At 48.1% G+C, this 20,763-nt stretch overlaps 1 protein-coding gene across 3 annotated transcripts in view; it reads left to right on the top strand.

The window, feature by feature from the left end:
• Window positions 1–13,454, top strand: part of TBC1D1 (TBC1 domain family member 1) — a 232,186-nt gene extending 218,732 nt beyond the window's left edge. The window contains exons 19-21 of one of the 3 annotated variants that reach the window (XM_007449405.1): window positions 1,779–1,799; window positions 9,107–9,280; window positions 12,946–13,147. In XM_007449405.1, the coding sequence (XP_007449467.1) occupies window positions 1,779–1,799; window positions 9,107–9,280; window positions 12,946–13,146 (396 nt within the window). In that variant the 3' untranslated portion in view covers window position 13,147. Of the gene's footprint in view, window positions 1–1,629; window positions 1,800–9,106; window positions 9,281–12,945 lie in introns of all 3 variants that reach the window. The other 2 variants (XM_007449404.1, XM_007449403.1) reach the window with 2 other exon arrangements.
• Window positions 13,455–20,763: the final 7,309 nt, after the last annotated feature.

Genomic DNA, 20,763 nt, shown 5'->3' on the forward strand with positions numbered 1-20,763 from the left:
TCGCCTGCATTGGCAGGCGGATTCTTAACCACTGCGCCACCAGGGAAGCCCCTGTAGCGCAATTTTAGATCTTTATGTTTTCTGTAGTGGTGAATTACATGGGTAGACTGCATATTTTTTAGATCAGACGTTTCACAGGACTATTCTTCCATAGCAGTGCCTCGTTACATGTACTCCTCCCCCTAAGAAGTTCAGATTTCAAAGATGTGATCTGTTCTCCAGTTTATCTTCCCAGCCCCTACAGCCAGACTTGAGGAGGCAGCATCTGTCCTTTTCAGTTGCCTGGAGCTGCCCTGAACCAGGAGCAGTGTGAGGTTGAGGGAGCAGTGTGGCCCTGGGCTCTCTGGGAGCGGCTGCCTGCAGGGCTGCACCCAGCCGGGGCGCCAGGTCTGCTCACGTGATGGTCTTGCAGCATCTCCGGGGCTGACCCAGCCAGCCGGTGCTTGGTTGTCTCCCTTATGCCATCCACAAACCACCCTGGGACACGTCCAGCCTGCGCTCAGTGGCTTGTTTCTTAATGGCTTTCACTTCTCATCCCCCTAAACCACCCAGAGAGGCACAGGCTGGGAATTCTCCCTCTCACCTGCTTCTGTCCTCCTTGACTTGATGGAAAGTACAGCTTCTTTGTCCCTTCCATTCTCCTGCAGCCCCCCCCAGAAAAAAAAAGAGAATATTGACAGTTGCCTCTAATTAGGTTTATGCTCCCATCTTTTAAAATTACATTTCTTCTTACATTATTATTCCAGTTGTTAGGTAACTTTCCCAAATTTAGTCACCCAACATTTAGTTATTAGGGCTGTGCTCGAGCCCCAGGACATTGGAGTCTCTTTCTGAATGGCTTCAACTCTGGGGAAGGTGGAGCCAGGGCTGGGCTGGGCTGGGCTGGGCTGCGGGGCCCACTTACCCTCCCTCGCCCTGTGCACCGTAGGTGCGGGGATTGTTAACATTCGCCAACCATTCTAAGGGAAAAAATGGCAAGAACTAGAAAATAACCCTGATAGAGTTCTTTGAATTCTTCAGAGGGAAAAAATTTTTTATTACATTATTATGCTAAAATTCAGTATACTTGTTAAGTGTTTAATAATGTACTTTTGCAGTGGTGCAGGCTTTTTACAGTTTTTAGAGATCTTTTAATTCAACCCCTTATTTCAAAGCAGAGGAAACAGAGGCATTTTCTTCACTTACAGCAGCAGAAATTAGGATAGAGTATTTATACACATCTTTGTTTTACTCATAAAAATATATGTTTCAGTAATAACTCCTTTGAAATCCAGAGAATTCCTGAAAAAATAGACTAATGAAAAATTTTCTTTTTCACAGTTTCAACTTTTGAGGTATGTTTGAATTTAATATATTTTTGGAGTGAAAAACAGATTCATCTGAACCTGTGACAAAATTTTAGCAGTAGTTTAGTATATATAATATATGTATATTTACGTATATATTTACATGTATATTTATTTGTTATTTTCTATATTGTCTTGACAGCGCTGTCTGAAGTACCGGAATCTTAAAATTTGGGGTTGCGTTTCCCACAGTCCTGCCCTTCAATGTGTGTGAAGGGGAATGGAGTGCCATTTCATCAGAATCTGGTCCGGCTTAACTGTCTGCTTTTCTGTGTTTTCCCAGATATGATCTTTCTTCAGGGATCAGAGGTCATATTTAAAGTGGCTTTAAGTCTGTTGGGAAGCCATAAGCCCTTGATTCTGCAACATGAAAACCTAGAAACTATAGTTGACTTTATAAAAAGCACGCTACCCAACCTGGGCTTGGTGCAGATGGAAAAGACCATCAGTCAGGTATGGTTCAGTCTGGACCTTCCAGATGTTCCAGCGATTCTGTTTTGTTTTGTTTTTTTTTCTTTTCGGTACGTGGGCCTCTCACTGCTGTGGCCTCTCGCGTTGTGGAGCACAGGCTCCGGACGCGCAGGCTCAGCGGCCATGGCCCACGGGCCCAGCCGCTCTGTGGCATGTGGGATCCCCCCCGGACCGGGGCACAAACCCACGTCCCCTGCATTGGCAGGCAGACTTTCACCCACTGCGCCACCAGGTAAGCCAATTCCAGCGATTCTGGATATGCAGAGGCTGAATTTCCTTTTTTTTTTTTTTTTGAGGAGAAGCTGTTTCCTACCACTTTGTGTCCTGAGCAGCAATGCTCAGCTCATGGGAGGCACATCTCGAATCCCTGTTCCATGATCAGACGTGTGTCTGCGTGTGCGTGTGCTGAGAGTGTGTAGGTGTGATAACCAGCACAAACTATCGGTAGTTTCTTACAATCAAAAGGCGTTGTCACCCCTCGGCGTTTGTTCTTCTGAAATACATACATTTTTATTCAACGTAGGCTTTTGTAAAATGAGTGCTTTGATTTTTGTGCTGAAATGGCATTAATTGGAATTTTCTAAAAATTTAACTTGTTGATATGAAGTTGTGATAAAGAGTGTATATTCTATGACTTTGTTCTGGAGAGCGTGTGTGTGTGTGTTTTATAGAGTTCAGTCCCATATTCATCTGTGGTTCTAGTCCCTCTGATTTCTGTATGCAGTAGAACTGCATTGCATGTATGCATGTATCACTCTCTGAAATGTTAGGGGTTGAGGGTGAGGTGATCCTGGAATTGCAGCTCAACCAGTTGTTAATGGCCTGGCTTAGGAGTGGGAGCAGATCTTGACTCTGTATCAGGAAGAATTTTCCAGTAATGATTGCTGACCATGCAGGACTCAGCTGCCTGGCAGGGGGTGAGGTCACCCTTGGAAGTGTCCGGAGGCTGGATGGCGAGTGCTCCAGAAGGTGCCCAATGCAGCGATCCCACAGACTCAGCAGTCGGGGCCTCTCATTAGCCTAGAACTTACCTCACCTGCAAATGTAATGAAAACGTAGAGCAATTGGGTAAAAGCAAATAGTGAAATAAAGCCGTGTTTTGTTTTGTTTTGTTTTTTGCGGTACGCGGGCCTCTCCCCATTGTGGCCTCTCCCGTTGCGGAGCACAGGCTCCGGACGCGCGGGCTCAGCGGCCATGGCTCACGGGCCCAGCCGCTCCGCGGCACGTGGGATCCTCCCGGACCGGGGCACGAACCCGCGTCCCCTGCATGGGCAGGCGGACTCCCAACCACTGCGCCACCAGGGAAGCCCAAAGGCGTGTTTTAAAAAAATCCTTCTCCTGAGGGTTTCTGATAGTCCGAGAGTGGTGGGTTGCACCCAGTTGCAGCAGTTTGTGGTTTCATTTGCTGCCCCTCCTTAGGTGCTGAGCCCAGAAAAGGAGGCAAGTCTGGGCTGGAAGAGGGAGACGGTTTCATCTGGGTGCCACTTTGGATCTCTGCACATTTCATTTGCCTACGTGAAGGAGCAGCTCTTTTCGTCTCTGCACTTTCTTCTTCAGTTAATTGAGAGGCTTGTACTTCCCTGGCGCCTTCCTCTCAGTATGAATAGCTCTGGCTTGTTGATGCCCTGCTTTTTGCCAGGTTCTGTGTGACTCTGCATATACACACATGATTTCATTCAGTCGTGACTGAATTCCTGAGAGGACAAGTGGTTTTAACCCACGAGCAACCTAGGGTTCAAAGTGGTTGATTAGCTGGCCCACAGTCATGCTGCCGAGAAGTGGAAAAGTTAGGGTTTCAGACTCAGGCCCTCACTTCAAACGCTTTCGCAGCTACTCAGCTCCACCAAGTGCCTGCGGGTGTCATTTAATCAGAGATTTTCTGTACTGTACCTGTGTATTAAGACTGAATTCTCCACCCTTTGATTCTTTACTTTCTGACGTTTCCATGCATTTCCTCCCTTTTAGAGCTTTCATTGCACATACCTATGTCTTTTGGCTGCAGGGGAAAATGCAAGAGCCTTGGTTGCCTAAAGCCAAGTCTGTGGCAGTGAGCGCCTTGACCTGCTGCCTGGGGCCTGGCTAAAAGGCAGAGGCAGCCTCACCCATGTGGTCACCTTCTGGATATTGAGCCCCAGAAAAAAAAGAACATTTTCCTCCCCTCGTCTGTAAAGGATACCTACTGAGGGTGTGAAGGTGCTCTTTAATGTGGGGAGAATAGACATAGACACAGTGTGGAGAGAGGACAGTTGTGTGTGTGCCTCAGTTGTTTCAGGCATCCGTTTTGAACTTGGCATGCTTTATTCCATTGGCTCCTTAACAACTCTGGGGCCCGGAGGGAGTAAACGCCCAGCACCCTGTACGAGGTGGCAGAGCCAAGAGTGTAACGTGCTCTGGGGCACCAGAGCCCATCCTGTGTAGAAAAGGAGCGTGTAACCAGTAATTGCAAGAGTGGTGGGAGCTCCAGTGGTGCTGTGCAGGGGCTGCAGGAGCGGGCTGTGCAGGGAGTGAGCAGTGAGTGGGGATTGGGGACCGGAGAGCTGAGGGAGTTGAGTTCAGCTGGGCCTTTTCTGCAGAGGGCCAGGGAGGAAGTGTTTCAGTCTTTGTGGACCATAAAGTCCCGTGAGGTCAGCTCAGCCTCTGCAGCATGAAGGCCACCAGAGCCAGTATTTGCCGGAATGAAGCGGCTGTGTTGCAGTAAAGCTTTATTTGCAAAGCATGTGGCGGGACAACCTTGGTCCACGGGCTGTAGTCAGCTAACCCCCCATTATAGTACACGCAAAGGCACGGGAGCGAGAGAGAGGTTCTAGGCACTGGTTCAGCTTTCCCCGGGGTTGGGGCGGGGAGGCGTGGGGATTGGAAGTACGGACACAGCATCTGCATCTGAGGTCCAGGTTTTCAGCCTGCCACAGGTCTCGCTGGGAAACAAGACTCAATGCCAGGCAGCTCTCCGCCCTCCTTCCCTCCAGCGTGTTCCATCTGGAACTTGACCTCTGCAGGCTGTCAAGCTTCCTGCCTGCCGGCTGCCCCCTCCCATCCCCTCCCTGCAGAGGGTGCTCTAGTCTCAAGTTCTACTCAGAGAGGGGAGGCCTGAGGGGCAGCGCAATTTCTCTGCAACCTTGGAGAGCCCACAGGGTGGAAGTGACATTGCGTTCTTTGCGTGCTGCTGTCCTGTGTGTGGAAGGATGGAGCTGGGCCGGATCTCTGTGATAGCCAGGCTCCATTTCATTAAATACCGTCTCCGTGGAAGCCTCAGCTCCAGCCGCTGGGACACAGTCTGCATCCAGGGTGGGGAGAGCCCCCAAGGACAGGGCCCTGGAGCTCCCGCTCAGCGCAGACAGGCTGGGAGCCACCACCAAGGGGCAGGCCCAGAGTTGACAGAGCCCAGGGTGTGGAGACAAGGGTCTCTGAGGCTCTGTGGCAGCTCCTCAGTGTGACTTAAGTGTCAGCTGAACGTGAGCCATAAAAATCGCCTCACAAGAAGGGGGAAGCCCTGGGAATGAACAGAAAGAAAGAGGAGGGAGGTCAGGGGTGTCGTCTCATCACAGCGAGTGCCGTGTGCCTTTGCAGCCTCAGGTCAGTGTAAGGAAGAGAGCAGGTGAAGGGGGGCTTTGGAGGACGGGGCAAATAGCCTATTTTCAGCGTCCTTTGGGCCCTGCTCCAAGTGCGGTCCCAGACCAGCACCATCACATAGGAACTTATGCAGAATCTGGGGCCCCCACTCCAGACCCGCTGAGTCAGAATCTGCATTTCAGCAAGATGCCCAGGAGATAATGTGCGCGTGCGCGCGCACAGACACACGCGCGCGCGCGCACCTTGGAAAGCTCTGCTGTGGGCGACTTCATTGTAAGCACACCAGACAAGTCTCTGTTCTAGTTGAGCTTGTAGGAGAGAAACCAGAATCTTAACAGAGTTCCTTTGTTCAAAAGATGCTCTTCAGAATCGCAGTGGTGAGACTGCCCCTTCTGCCTTGGGAGGAGCCCTTACTGCTTGAGCAGCTTGCGCTCTTGAAAATTAGTTTTTTAAAAGGCCAGTCAGTGCCATACCAAGAGGGTGGGGTACGGCAGGGAGGAGTACTTTACTACTGACATTGTTTAGAATTGCTTGCATGTGGTGATAATAAAAAGCAGACCAACTTTTAGTTGGGCTTATTCTTGTTTTTAAATTCACTACAGACACTGCACCCCCTTATTTTTGATACCCAAGCAGAGGCTCCCCCATCCAGCTCTTGGTATGCCACTGAGACCCCCAGGCCGGGGGGGAAGGGTCTGGGGGTGGAGAGGGTGGAAAGTATGTGACTAGCTCTGCAGCCATCAGGGCCGATGGCTTCATTACAGAGTCCGCAGACAGCAAAGAGAAACACGGAGTCTCCGGGAGCAGGCGCGCCAAGAACGGAAACGAATTCTCTCGAGGAAGAGACTCGTCCAGCAAGCAGATATCTGGGAAAATATTTAGCTTCGTGCATAATTTACATGTAAACAACATATAATGCTTTACCTTCCTAGAATAACAAAATGAAACATTTTAATCCCAGTACCCAGTGCCGAGGGTATACTGTATCTGGCACATTCTTACGTTGCTAATGGCATTGTACGTGGATTATTCCTGTTTGGGAAGCAATTTGGCAATATGTGTCACGAGCCAGTAAAATATTTGTACCCTTTGACTCAGTAATCCCATTTCTTGGAATGTATGCTTAGGAAATAATCCAAAATATGGGAAAAGCCATACACACGAGGATGTTTAAAGTTGTCGTTGATAACAAAAACTTACAAGTAACTGGATATCCAGCATTTGATGACTGGATTAACATGGTTATTGATACGTCGAGTTGGTAGAATACCATGAAGCCATGTATAATTATGGTTATGAAGAATATACAGCAACGTGAGAAAGCGTCATTTGAGGACCAGGGCGCTCCTGTCACCGCCAGCCATATGCTGCCATGGTCGGGAATAAATTCCCAGGCACGACTGCAAGGGCTGTGTGTGTGTTTTGGCAGCCAGGAGGGTAATGATGCAGTTAATAAGCAGAGATGATTGTGACCCAGGATGGTTCCTGGGGATTAACGTAGGCCTCCGTGAGCACTCCGCTCTGTGCACAGTTGAGAGCCATTAACCATAGCCGCTCATCAATCTGGATCAAAGGCCAGAGGTTTTGTCCCCAGGTTTTCCAGGTTAGGAGCTCATTTAAAAACCTCTGTGGAAGAAAAAAAGTGTGTGTGTGACATTTATCCCTCACTGTGTTTATAATTACACACTAATGCCACAGCAATCTTGGTTTTAATGTGTGTGGTCTCTACTCTGAGCTGTTCAGAAGTTCCATGGTGTGACATCCTTTGTCATTTTGCTGCAGCACAAGGTTGGATGGGAGGGGTTTTGTGACAGCTGTGTGGAAGCAGATCCCTTAGCTAAGTTAGGGCACCAGCTCAGCTTGCCAGGCCTGTGTCTCATGATTCCCCACAGCTATGCTGTCAGGTAGGTGTTACCACCTCCATGTGGTGGAGGCCAGGAACTGAGGCCAGAAAAGGTCAAGTAGCTTGCTCAGGGTCATTCAGAGAGTCGCCAGCCGAGCCCCCATTCAAGGGCTGACTGAAAGCTTCTGAGTCAGTTTTCTTGACTGTAGAATAGAGATGATAGTCCCTGCCAGCTCACGGTCGCTCTGAGGGACAGCAGAGAATCAGATCAATGCAGTCAACTCCACACACAAACACGCACGCACGTCACAAATACAATGTGTATTACTTTTTTGGCCTATAGTGACTTTTGTGCCTAATTAGTATTAGCCACTGAATTAAATTGAAAACCAGGAAGCTGAAAAATTAATCTCAAGGAAGAGAAAATAAGATTGGAAGAGAAAATAAGATTTCTGGGAATGGTGAGAAAGTAGACATGGTTTTTGAAAATTGATTTCAGGAAAGATGGGGCTCATTCGTGTTTGAATGCTAACAGGGTGCCATCAAGGGAAATGAGTTTTTCATTGATTTTAACTGGGTTGGAATTTCTTTCTTAAGGAAATGCTGTGAAGAGTTAGTTTCTGCTCTTATAAAGACTAATTTCATTCTTTAGATGTATGTTCTGATCTGGCTTTTTTTATGTGGTGACTGAATTCTCAGATCCACGCTGGGGCTTCGCGCCTGGGGCAGCAGCAGCCTCTGCCTTCCGACCCCTCATCGTCCCAGCTTCCATCCAGCTCACTTCACTCATCAAGAGAAAGTGCAGATATGAACAGCTCACTCACTTGTGCACTTTGGGGTTGTTTTTCACACGAGTGGTTTTTTTTCATGACTATTACTATTACGGAAAGGAAGGCAACTCAGCCATTGTTTTGTATTCACTCATCTATGTGGGTGACATTTGGGTTTTGGCTCATTTCTGCATATTTTATGTGCAGAATAGGGTTTTTTAGTAAACACTTCCATTACTTAGCTGTTCTTGTAACTCTGAAAATCCAACTGAACTATAATTAAACTTTGACCTGGTGACTGGGCAGATGGGGTTGTGATTCTTCTGTTTTGATTTATTCTCTCTTTGACCCATAGTTGTGTATCTAATCTAATAGAGTTTTCAGAGAAAAATGATCTAAGTACTGAAATAAGAAGTAAAAATAAACTCATATAAGCATTTTAAAAAAGAAGCTTTTGGCTTTTGAAAAATGAGTATCAGAGACCTACACTTGCTGTTACCTTTGGTTTATTTCCAAATGCTTCTTTTTTAAAAAAATTTATTATATTATCTATTAGTTTATTTTTGGCTGCATTGGGTCTTGGTTGTGGCACACGAGATCTTTGTTGTGGCACACGGGATCTTTCGTTGCGGCGCATGGGCTCTTCATCGTGGTGCGTGGGCTTCTCTCTAGCTGTGGCTTGTGGGTTTTCTCTCTCTAGTTGTGGCGCACGGACTCCAGAGCGCGTGGGCTTCTGTAGTTTGCGTCACACAGGCTCCCTAGTTGAGGCGTGCCAGCTCAGTAGTTGAGGTGGGCGGGCTTAGTTGCCCCGTGGGCTGTGGGACCTTATTTCCCCAACCAGGGATCAGACCCACATCCCCTGCATTGTAAGGTGGATTCTTTACCACTGGACCACCAGGGAAGTCCCCCAACTGCTTCTTAAATCCTCTCTTCCCAAGTAAAATTATTCCCTTCTCAGTGCAGAGAGTTTTCCCTGTTTATCACTGATAGTATCAGGCACAGAGTAGGTGCTTCGTGGACACCCGTCGACGTGGTCACGTGTGTGTGTGTGTGTGTGTGTGCTTTTTCTCATTTTCAGTGCCTGATGACTTTTCTGTGCGTCACAGGTGTTTGTGATGGACATCTCTAAACAGTTACAAGCTTATGAAGTTGAGTACCATGTGCTTCAGGAAGAACTTATCGATTCCTCTCCTCTCAGTGACAACCAAAGAATGGACAGATTAGAGAAAACCAACAGCAGCTTACGCAAACAGAACCTTGACCTCCTCGAACAACTGCAGGTAGGGCATATTTACAAGGTAGCCTCCCGAACCTTGAGCGTGTGGTAGTTCATTAACTCACCAGAGGCACCGGCAGGCTGGGTTTTCCCATGGCCGTAGGCCCTTTCTCTTCTGGTTGTTTGTAGTTGGGATCAAAGGTAGCCCAGGAGAATTGTTCCTTTTTGTTAGGGAGCAGACAGATTATCCTTTGCTAAGGTCAGACTGTCCTGGAACTTTCTGAGAGGCTATTTCTGCACTTAACCCTTTCAGGAGACAGACCCAGAGCTGAACTTGGGTTCAGGGTGCCGTCGTAGTATTAGCCGAATAGCCAGCGATTGCGCTTTGAGTAATGACGAGACAGTCAAAGGCGTGAGCTTTCAGGAGCGAAACCAGCTAGGTCCACGGAGTGATATCGAGTGAGGAAAGTGCCACAGAATCTCCCTAACAGAGTAAACCAGAGCCTGTGATCAGGATTTGTGAGTCCCTGGTGCAAATGCAAAAATTCAGTTCATGAAGGGACACAGTTCTCCCCTCTGGAAGCTTCCGTCTTACTGTGGATAAATGCGGATGAGGACATACAGTAAGTAGAAAGGCAAACCCAGACGTGCGTGCAGGCGGGAGAGATGGAGCTAGCACAGAGGCGCAGTCCAGAGGCCCAGATCTTGCTAGGTCCAGTGTCACCCATACTGTCACCTGCTCTGCTCTGACTCCCTCATCTGTGCGACAGGGACAAAAAGATGCCTTTTTGTTGGGGTAGGGGGTAGCACTCCTCTAACAATCAGATAGAATAAACTAACCATACAGTCTGCTTTCTAAATGTCAATATGGGTGGTAAAGCTGTCATTGTTAACGAATTGTGTGTGGAGTGGGGGAAGGGGGTGTTTTAAAAAATTATTTTTGAGCTTGCTGTGGAGAAAACTTTATATTTTTTCCAAAATATGTATTCTGTGGTATTCCTGGGCTGTCCTGAGAATAAGCTTTCCATCCTGATCTTAGCCTCTTAGTTTTCTCTATAGAAAGTTGCTGCTTTGCAGACACAAGCTTGGCAGTGATGGGAGAAAGGCCAGCATTTGGAGCGTAATAAATCAACCCCTGTCTAAAATGTATTCCCCCCAGCAGGGATTTTTACCCCAGTAGAAACCTAGTAGATATTTGCTGCGGAGGAACAAAGAAAAGTCTATCCTTACCCAGGCCTGACTACCAGTCACATTCCGAAAGTTAGCTTTTTGTTCCTCTAAGATTGAGCTGTCCTAACTGAAACTGTGCCTGAGTACGATTTCCCCAGGGTGTCTTAGCTGTAACCGGAAGGGGAGGTGCCGGGGAAGGAAGAGCCTTATCTTGCATGTAAGGGTCTGCAGTGTAGGTGGTACTTTTAAATGCCTTCCAAACAAACAGTAGGTCCCTGAAGTATGGCAGGATGGAAACATTTCTAACAAAGCCCGGATTTGAAGTTGAAGCGTTTGTCTCGTTAGGATAGTGCTCAAATTAAAGGTTCATTTTATTAGGCTGATACCATGTGGGTTTTTTGTCATGAAGAGGGGAAGTAATCTTGCGCTGCTCCTGTGATACTGTACCCCTTTTGTGAAGAGAGGGAGTTGTGAAAAGCTGCTCAGACATCTGCGTCCTCAAGAAACGCATCAAGAGGTCATTGGTAACAACAGATGTCCTCCTTGGAATGAGCTTTCTCTTGACCACGTGGCTCTGTGCTTCTGGACGTATCGTTCAAGACTAGAGCTTATGCCGGTCCCAGCTGTGCTGGGTGCCAGAGGCCACCAAAATTTGTAAGACACTGCTGCTCTCGAAGAGTTAGGCTAGGGATTGTGGTGTGTCAGTTGGTGGGTGCCTGCATATAGTTTTCCCATTACCCTCTGAGTCACGTGGAATTACTTTCAGTCAGACCACGTACGTTCTGTGAGACTCACACCTCTTTTCCCTTTTTTCTTTTTTTAAAGTAGTTTTCAGAGTCCAGGGATAGCTGTTCAATGCAATACTTAATTTTCCAACATAAATCTTTGCTTTTTTGCCCAAGTATCAAAATTGACCTGTTTCCTGGCTTTGTTCCATTCATACAGTTGTTGGACATACCAAAGCCCCATCTATTTTCTTGTTAAACACTTAAGAATGTCACCTGGCCGCTGGAGACTAAACTGTCTTAGCTCTTCTGTCCAGCAGCGTACTTACGACGATGGCTTAGACATGTCTGACGTTGCCAGATACTAAGGGACGTGCATTTTTTTGGAATAATCCACTACCAGTCATTGAGTGCCCGTGAGCCGGGTGCTTTGGGAGGCCAGACCCACGTGCAGGGTGAGGTGTGTTTTCTTCTGTGAGACAGCTTCAGTCTCACCGAGGAGACCTGACGTTCATGCTGGCCAGTAAATGACCATGCACATGAGCTCGCTGCTAAGCTGAGAGGTGCCCCTGGGAGTGCTGTGGCCTTCAGAAGGAGTGGTCCCTGGAGGGGATGAGGTGGGACCCGTCCCAGGCCTTGACCGTGGGGAGGAGTGTGAGGGTCTGAGAGGACTGCTTGGACATATCCACTCAGCGTGACCACCCTCTACCCGGTAAGCTGGCGAACTTAGGGTCTCAGTCCTTTCTTCTTTCTGTTTTGAGTGTTACAGTGTCACAGCCAGACCTAGGCTTTGAGTCATAGAATTGTCTGTCTAGCACAAGTGTTGTCTTGTTCAAGAAGCTGTTTCCCTTGTTTTGAAAATGAGGGAAAAAAATATGTACCATTGTTCCACCTAAAATCTACGGGGACACATAGACGGCCCGGTCAGGTGAGCGAGCCAGTGCAGTGCCTTACTGACCCCGGGCCCGAGCACTCGAGAATGCAGCGGAGAGCTGGAATCGGCCAGGAGGCCCGGGGACCGCAGCATAGGAGGCTGCTTTTCTCAGGAAACTCCTCTGCTTCACTGGGGCCAACTCACTGGTTGCCTGGGAAGCCAGCCCGAGGGGACTAGAGAGAAGAGGAGGGTCCGTTGCAAGAGAGAAGCACCTGGAAGGTCGGCCTGACACTGATTGTGTGCTGGGGATGCAGATGGGTGGGAGTGGAGACACTGCTGGCGTCTGTGGCCAGTGAGGCCACGCACGTGACCCTCTTAGCAGAGCTCGGCCACCCTGAGCGCTCCACACACGTTCCCGGGGAAATGCCTGTCCTTGTTACGGTAGGGAGTATTAAAGGTTCAGAGTAGAGAGCTGTTACTACGTGGGCCTTCACACAGAAACCATTTTGATGGTCTGTCTGAAATCAGTTTATACCTGTAAATACGTGTATTTGTCAAAGTGGGCCAGACTGTGCTGCAGTAACAATGCTCCAGACCCCAGGGCTCAGCACCGCAGGCCCTCCACCTTGTTTCCACGAAGCATTCTCGGGCCGTTTCACAGCTGTCCTCCTGTAGCGGGTGACTCGGGAATCGGGCTCCCTCTGCCCTGGGAAGCCGCCATCTCCACAGGCAGCTTCCACAGTAGCCACGACAGGGGAAGAGGGTGCTGGAGGATCTCGGGGCGGCCCAGCCCACCTGCGAGGAGTCTTCCACTGTGGCCAGAACTGAGAGTAAACGTGGAGAGATGTGTCTCTGCCAGAACAGGGCTCCAGAGTGCCTTCGAGGATGGACAGTGGAGTGCAGAGTGGATCTCCCATGTTCTCCCCGGGCAGTTCCATTCTCATTTCTTTTATTCTCTAGGTGGCTAATGGGAGGATCCAGAGCCTGGAAGCCACCATTGAGAAGCTCCTGACCAGTGAAAGCAAGCTGAAGCAAGCGACCCTGGCCTTGGAGCTGGAGAGGTCAGCCCTGCTGCAGACAGTGGAGCGGCTCCAGGGGCAGATGGCAGAGCTGGGTGGCCCGGAGCCTGACCCCGCACCGCCCGAGCCTGCGGACCACTGACGGCCGGAGCCCAGCCCCCGCCAGAGCACAGCTCCAGACGCGGGTCACCACCGCCCTGACACTGTCCAGGCCTTAACTGAGAGAGATGAAGGTGTCGGAGGGAGAACGGAGCGTGAAGCGTGCTTCTCAGGGAGGAGACTGACTTGCCAGCGCGCGGATTCTTCTGAACTAAGATTTGCAGTGCAGGGGGCGAACGTCCTGGTGGTGTTGTCGCTGTTTAGGTTCTTACACGTCCCCTCTCCGGTCCCGGTTACTGTACTCAGTAGATTTAGACGGCATGGACTTGAAATAAAGGCACCTTTGTGTTTCTTTATCGCTTCCTTCTTCAGTATCGCTGTGTCTGTGAAGGGCATTCATAATACTGTGGGACTTCAGCAGCCGGCGAGGCTGGAGGTGATGATTCCTCTGGCCAACGTGTGGCCCGTGACTTACACCTTCAGCGTCGCCGGCAGGGGTGCGGTTGGCCCGTGACCATTCTTGTTGTGGAAGCCCTGGATTGCCACTGGGAAAAATCGGAAGCGATTTATTTAAATTTGACATCTTACATTTGATCACTGTGCTTGGTATTTAATGAAGTTTGTCTTTTAAGAAGAATAGTTTTCATATACTTCTTGCTTAGCCCTTAAGTATTGATCACAGTCGTTGTAGATAAACGTTTTATGGGAAAATCACCAATTTTTAGACTCTGCCAGGTATTGCTAGCGTGCGACCTGCAGTTGTAGAGGCTGAGAGGTTTACTTTGTTGTGGTGTTTCATATCCGTATTTCAGAGTCGTGTATTCATTTGTGCTGTCGTGTGATGTAACGCAGCCGTGTGTCCCTTTGAGTCTCCACCCCTTGGGAATCGGACTCCTTGCGGAAGTCGCCCTGCACGTCAGGACTTCCAGGGGTCCCAGACATTCTGGGGCTTTCAAAGTCTTCAGACTTTCGGCCTGAAATTGCATCAACTGTACGGCAGCTGAGAGCAGTTTTTTGTGGTGGGATGTGCGTTTTGAATGTAACTCACAACCCAGCGACCCCCTCCCTCAGGATGATGAGGACCCGGTGCCTTCAGCCAGCAAAGGGCTGCTCTCAGTGGCCCTGGTGTCATCTGGTCGCCACGTGAGGCTCTTCCCCATGATCTCCTGGAGCGAGTGGTGGGTTAGAGAGGAGCTGTGGAGGCGAGTTCACTTCCAGGACAGCAGAACCATTTCTTTACTGTATCATCGTAACTACTACTGTTCCACAGGAGTTCTTCGACACACCCGCCCCGTGGTGGGCGTCTCCTTCAAGACGGAGGGGTGAGGAAGGGCTTTCATATCTGGAACCTTTCTAGATCTCCCCAGACATTTCCAGGGGAGGCACACGTGCTGCCGCTGGTGCCCAAACGGTTGGTTGACAGTGGGGACTCTTTGCTGTTCCCCATGTCATAAACCATGATGACAAGCCCAGTAGAGTAGCCTTTATCCTGTGTTGTTCCACCAGCTACAGCTTAAAGGAGTTAACATGTGAGGGCTTCTTTCCATATACTTTACTGTTTAAATGTTCAATAATGTTCAATTTGGGGCATCTTATTACCGTTACTCAAAAACATCGACTCTGCATTAAATAAAAAGCAATAAAACAAATAATTCATGCCCGCACTTCTACGGTGTTCTTTTTCTTTTTTTTAAACGTTGGGTTTCTGCTTTTCAGCCCAGGAGTGAAGGACTGCCCGGTGAACGCCTGTGGGTCAGAGTATGAATGTTGCCTAACCAGCAGTGAGATCTCTGAGGGATTGGCGTCTTGCATACCCAGTATTGCTACCCAAGTGCAACACACCTCTGCGCGGGTGTGCGTAGTAGGGCTGCTGAGACCAGCCACATCCGTGGTGTGTGCCAGCGGGCACTGCTGTGAGATCACGCTGGGCGGAGAGGACGGGGGGGACACAGGCCTGTGATTACAGGTTGGACAGTCCGCCTGTGCCTTAGCTGGCTGGGGACGGAGTCTCCGTTCACATCACTGCCTGAGGGTTCGCAGAGGCAAGGTTTTAAACTAAGAAAGTTTCCTGTTACGTTTTCCTCCCAACACACAACTGTATGCACACGTGTGTGTGCGCTTGGAGGTTGTCTGTCTTTTGGTACGTACAATTTATACCCTCTTAGACAAAGACATTGAGCCCCCGGGAAGCACACTGTGACGTAGAACACATAGAAAAACAGCTCCTATGCAGAACACTCGGTTTGGGGCCCTCTGAGCAGTTACACGTAGATAGAACAAGAGTGTCCGTTTGGGGATTTGTGTTTGTTTTGGTTGGGGAATGGGGAGGTGAGCTGCTCTGAGGGCTGTGGGATGCAGGAGCTGTTTCAGGAATGAGAGCAGACGCCACTGTGTGAGGAGCTGCAGAGGGGAGGGTGTGCAGACCAAGAGGAGTCCCCAGGGGGCCCATCTGAGCGGCGGAACACACACACATGCTGCCGCGGCCCGGGGCGGGGCACACGCGGGGCTCTAGGCAGCTGCAACCGCCACGTAGTAACCATCTCCGCGTCGACGGCCAGCGTCTGGCGGTGGGCCTGGAGCCACCCTAGGTCATGCCTCAAAGTCAGAACGTGGGAAGAAGAACTTGGAGGTGGGGCGGTGGAGAATGAGGGCGAGCTGGGACCGTGAGCACCTCGCGCGTGTCTGTCGCCACACCTGACTGTGGTGACCTTCAGAGAAGAGTGGCCCTTGCATCACTTTACCTTCCAGAAAATCACACAAGCATGTCTTTGAGCCGACTCTCATTTAGGACCACTGGGGAGGGGGACGCAAGGAAAGGTAGTCCTGACTTAACCAAGCTGACGGAAGACAAAGCACCGTAATTTTGGAACCTGCCTAACCCGAATGACAGCGTGCGTATGTGAGTTATTTGACGGGGGCCTTCCAGCTAAGTATATACGATGAGTGATCCGCAGGGCTCGGATTCATAGATTGATTTTGACTTTGTCACACTGATGGTGCAGCACTGAAGACTAAAAACTGCAGCAGCCACAGCTGACACCCGGGACCACCCCCAACCCTTCACCTGCTTCCCTCTGTCAAAGTGTTACCAAACGCTCTGCAAATTAAGATCCAGAATCTTTCCGTGTGGGAAGATAATTTACAGGCCACATTGTCTTAAACTGAAACTGCTTTAAGGGTTTGGAATAGCTCCAGATTATCTTGGATTGGAGGGAACCTAACTACCTTCCACCCCATCTTACAGAGGGAAGAACTGAGGAGAAGAGAGGTTCAGAAACCGCCTAATGGTTGCCTGCAGGGTCAGCGTGGGGCTTCAGCCTCCTGATTGCCAGGTAGCTGACACCACCCAGCTTTCATTCCAGTGAGTTTTGGGAATCATTTCTGACGGCATTAAGGTCCAAGGCCAGGAGAGTTCTGCTTCACTTTCCAGGAAGGTGATCTGTATAGTAAGAAGCCCAGCTCAGCTTCTCTCCTGAGGCGTAGGGTCTGCCGGGACCTTAATCTGTCTTGAGTTAGAACCAGGGCAGAGGAACGCTACTGCCACAGGGTCTGAATTGACTGGGGACAGTTTTGCTCTTGACGGTCATTTCTTTTTTTACTTTTAGACGTCTGAAAACCCTTGCATTGTCACGTTAAAAAAAATCAACACAATTAATTGCCTTTGGTATTATAGAAGTGAAACTTCCCACTATGTAAAGTTTTTTTGTTGCCGTCTTTAGAAATGATCAGAAGGGTTAGGGAGAGGTAAGAGCTAGGATTTAGAGCAGCCAGCAGCAGTCATTATTTGAAGTCGATAACAAAAGATGAAAAAAGAATGTTCTGAGAGCCTAGGCTTCGTAGATACCTGCCTTCATATCTCCAAAGTGAATAATCAACTGTTTTGGTTGTAAACCCTTATTAGCAAAGCTTTTGAATTTATACCACTATGTGTATAGTTATTTAAAAATTTCACTAAATTTTATCATAAGATAGAAGTTTTAAACGAGGTGAAGCAAAATAGTTTAAAACTACTGATGATTAAAAAGTTGATATCCAGTGTTTCTGAGGAGAACAATAAACACTTCATTTTAAATATTGTTTTAAGACTGTGATACAGTAATTCAGATGTGAATTTCCAAGTTCAGCCTAGTATGATGGTTAGTTTGAACGCACTGCCATGGCTGGAAACAGGATGGCTTCCAACCTCTAAATGCAGAAAGGGCACTTCTGGTCACATTGAGTCAGCTGCTCTTTAATTCACATGTATTCACCAGTTGTGCAAAGGTTTTTGTTGAAATCTGGCTAGTAAATTTCCATCTTCTCTAAGGGCAGACTAATGTAAACGAATCAAAATGTGTTAAGAGTTTTATATTTTTAATCAAGGACTTTCAAGCACTCAAACTCTTCATTTGGAAAGCTTTGAACAAGTTATAAAAGCATTTCCAAGATCGTTTGAGTAGCACGTTCACATAGTTTTTGGCTAAGAGATGACCTAAACAGTAGCAACGCTTCAAACATCCTTTTCTGAAAAAGCCCTCTCCATCGCACATTCTCAGTAGTCTTTCCTCGGGCTCAGTCCTCGGAGCCCTGTGCTCTCCGTCACGGGGAGGGGGAGGGTGGAGGAGACGCTGGTGTGGGAGTCTTCCTTCTCCCTGTGGCTGCCCGCTCACCTGCCCCTGTGCCCGCTGTGCCCCTTTCCTGCTGTCCTCCAGGAGCTTGCAAAGTGCTGGGCTGAGCAGAGCAGAGAGGAGCTGCGCGCTGTGCGTGGTACAAATAGCCCCTGTGAGCCATGCACTTGCTGACTGCAGGGCCGCCCCTCAGAACCACTGGCTTAGCCTGAAGTCTGACAAGGGGACGGGGAGACAGCTTTGTCTTGTGTTTTCTCAGTCAGATTCATCCGCTCTTCTCTTCCTCAGTCAGATTCATCCGCTATTCCTCACTCTCCTGGCTACATCTTCCTGCCGTTGTCTTTGTCTTATTCCGTATTTGGATCTGTGTTTGGGGTGTCTTCTTGCTGCTCTTCTAGACAGCACTTCTTTCTAAACCTCTATGTTCCTCATTTCTTCCAGCTGCGGGAAAAGCTGACACTGGCCACCGTTAAACTATGACTTTGGTTCTTAGCCCCTGCAGGGTGACGTCCTGCGGTACCATCTTGGGGAATCTGGGCAGCAGGGAAAGCAGCACATGAGGGACGTAGAGGCAGGTGTGCTTGGTGGTGGGAAGAGGGGGGAACCGATGTACGTAATGATGTTCTGCCCACTTCAGCTCTTCCTGTACTTTCCACCAAGGATTTCATGATCCATTTTCCTTCCTTTGCGGTACATGGTAATCAACTTTGCTCGTGAATTTCATATGCTCTAATCATCTATTCATCTTGGTTATTAGAAAGGATAAAATGAGTTTTTTCACTCAGGATCCCTCTTTTTTCCCCCCATATGCATGCTTCTGTGATCACTCCTAACACTGGGACAGCCCCGTTGTCTTCTCATGATGTAGAATTGGACCCACCTGCCCCTCAAGAGCCCAGCTGCACAGTCACTGATGTTCAGCTGCTTGACAGTTTTCACTCTTCCCAGCAGGTGGTTATGGTGCCCCTACTGTGAACCAAGCCCTGATCTAGGTCCTGAGACCACAAGGTAAATGCCTGTGGTCCTTTCGTCTAGCAGGGGAGATAGGTAATGGAAATAAGAAAACAAAAATCCATCATGGGGTGGGAGCTACCTGCACAGAGTGGTCAGAGAAGGCTCAGCTGAGGAACTGGTGCTCAAGGTGGGATCCAAAGGATAAGAAAAGGAACCAGCTAAGGAGGAGATGGGTGGTGTAATGTTAGAAGATAGCAGCAGAGTACTTTCCAAAGGATGCATAATTCTAACCATGAATCTTGTGTCAAGAGATCTCCTTTCAAAAACCCCGTCACTTTTAACACCATGTCTTTTTCAGATGACAGGAAAATGCTAATATCTTTCAAGATAAAACTCCCATTATTGTATAGTCTCGTACATATAAATGATAAATTATTGGCTTCATCACTGCTTGTTTCACCTGACACAAGGGAATCTGCTATTCTTTGCATCATCAAGCTACAAGGAGGGATGAGTTGGTGCAGTGGGCATTGTGATGGGCACCTGATGGGGAGTGACATTGTTATTTCCGTTTATGCTAACCCCACCTGCAGACCTGAGAGCCAGCCTGTGGACACGGCCACATCGACTTCATGCAAAGGGAAACCTCATTCCTTAAAATTAGGTGTGATTTGATGCATGAGAGTCCAAAAGGGAAGGCGAGTCAAGAAACTCTGTGAAACTCTCCAAGTCTTGACTGCTCAAATTACATTCCGGGGTACTGAGAAAATGAGAGCAAAGACTTGCTCAGTTGCTGTTAATATTCTTGTGGAGTGAGTTGCCAGTGGTGGAAGGGGTACTGGAAATGGGAATGCAGAAATCTTTGAAGAATTATAAAGCTAGCCAAAATTCGCAGTTTTTGGGGTTTTTTTTTAATAAGGGAGGAAACGGATGGTGTAAATTATGGTTTATTGAGCCCTGTGACACTCTTGTCTGCATGGACCATGAAGATGTTCTTGCAGACATTCCTTTAATTCCTCAGTGTCTTTGAGAAGCCCCAGGGCTTCCCAGGTACTTCTGAGCAATGTTTGTGTTCAATCCAATGTCAATTGTGCAATTGAACATGTGATCCTATTTTGACTTGACATTTCCAGAACGCTCAAAGCCAGACCCGGTGACCCTTCAGCTAGCAAATGTGCAAGAATTTTGCTCTGACCCATGACTCATTTTGAGCTTTTGTGGCCTGTCTTTATTCCAGTTCTTTCATGCCTCCTCATATCTTTAACATCCTTGTAAGACATCATAAAACATTTGAAGAACAAGATGGAGCCTGGCAATTATAAATAGAAGCAACACTAGTGGTTATGAGCATGGGCCCTGGAGTCAGCTAGAATCCAACCCTGATTTTGCGTCTGTAAAATAGAAATAATAAAAGCTATTTCATAGGATTGTTTGAATATTTTTGAAGAGCACTGAGCACTGTGGCTGAGACAAAGTTAGTAAGCAATAAATGTTAGCTATCATTACACTGGGATTATATAAACTAAAGGGATCCAATTCTGTGAGTTTGAAATCAACCCCAGGCAAAATTCCTCAACAGACTCTAAAACATATTTAAAAGGTGATCTTTAAAATTAGTACGATTCCCTAAAACTATGTCATGGTAGGCCAGTATAATTTTATGGTTTTGAAAGGGTAGGAAAACATACCTTGATGTCAGCAAAACTTTTGACAGCATCCGTCACAATAACTTATAAAGTTACATGGGGAGGACAGTTCATTTGGGTTGATTTAACAGGTTAAACCGGTAAGACCTCTAGATGGTGGTTCTCAGCCCTAGCTGCACATTAGGATCACCTGGAGAGGTTTTTGTCAAGTTTTTTTATTTTTTTATTTTTTTTGGTTGTTTTTTAAGATTCCCCTGTGATTTTTAAAGTTTAATCAGGATTGAGAACTATGGCTGTAATTATAGTGAATTGACGTGAGCCTAAAAGCTAGGGGTTTAATTAACCTGACCTGGATTTTGTCCTTAGCCAGCCTAGTCCACATTTGCATCAGTGACCTGTACAAGGACCTGTCAAAGGGGGCATGCCTCTCAGATGCGAGGATGCCGCAAAGCA

The sequence above is a fragment of the Lipotes vexillifer genome, unplaced genomic scaffold, assembly GCF_000442215.2.
Source record: "Lipotes vexillifer unplaced genomic scaffold, Lipotes_vexillifer_v1.1 scaffold153, whole genome shotgun sequence".
Taxonomy (NCBI): Eukaryota; Metazoa; Chordata; class Mammalia; order Artiodactyla; family Lipotidae; genus Lipotes; species Lipotes vexillifer.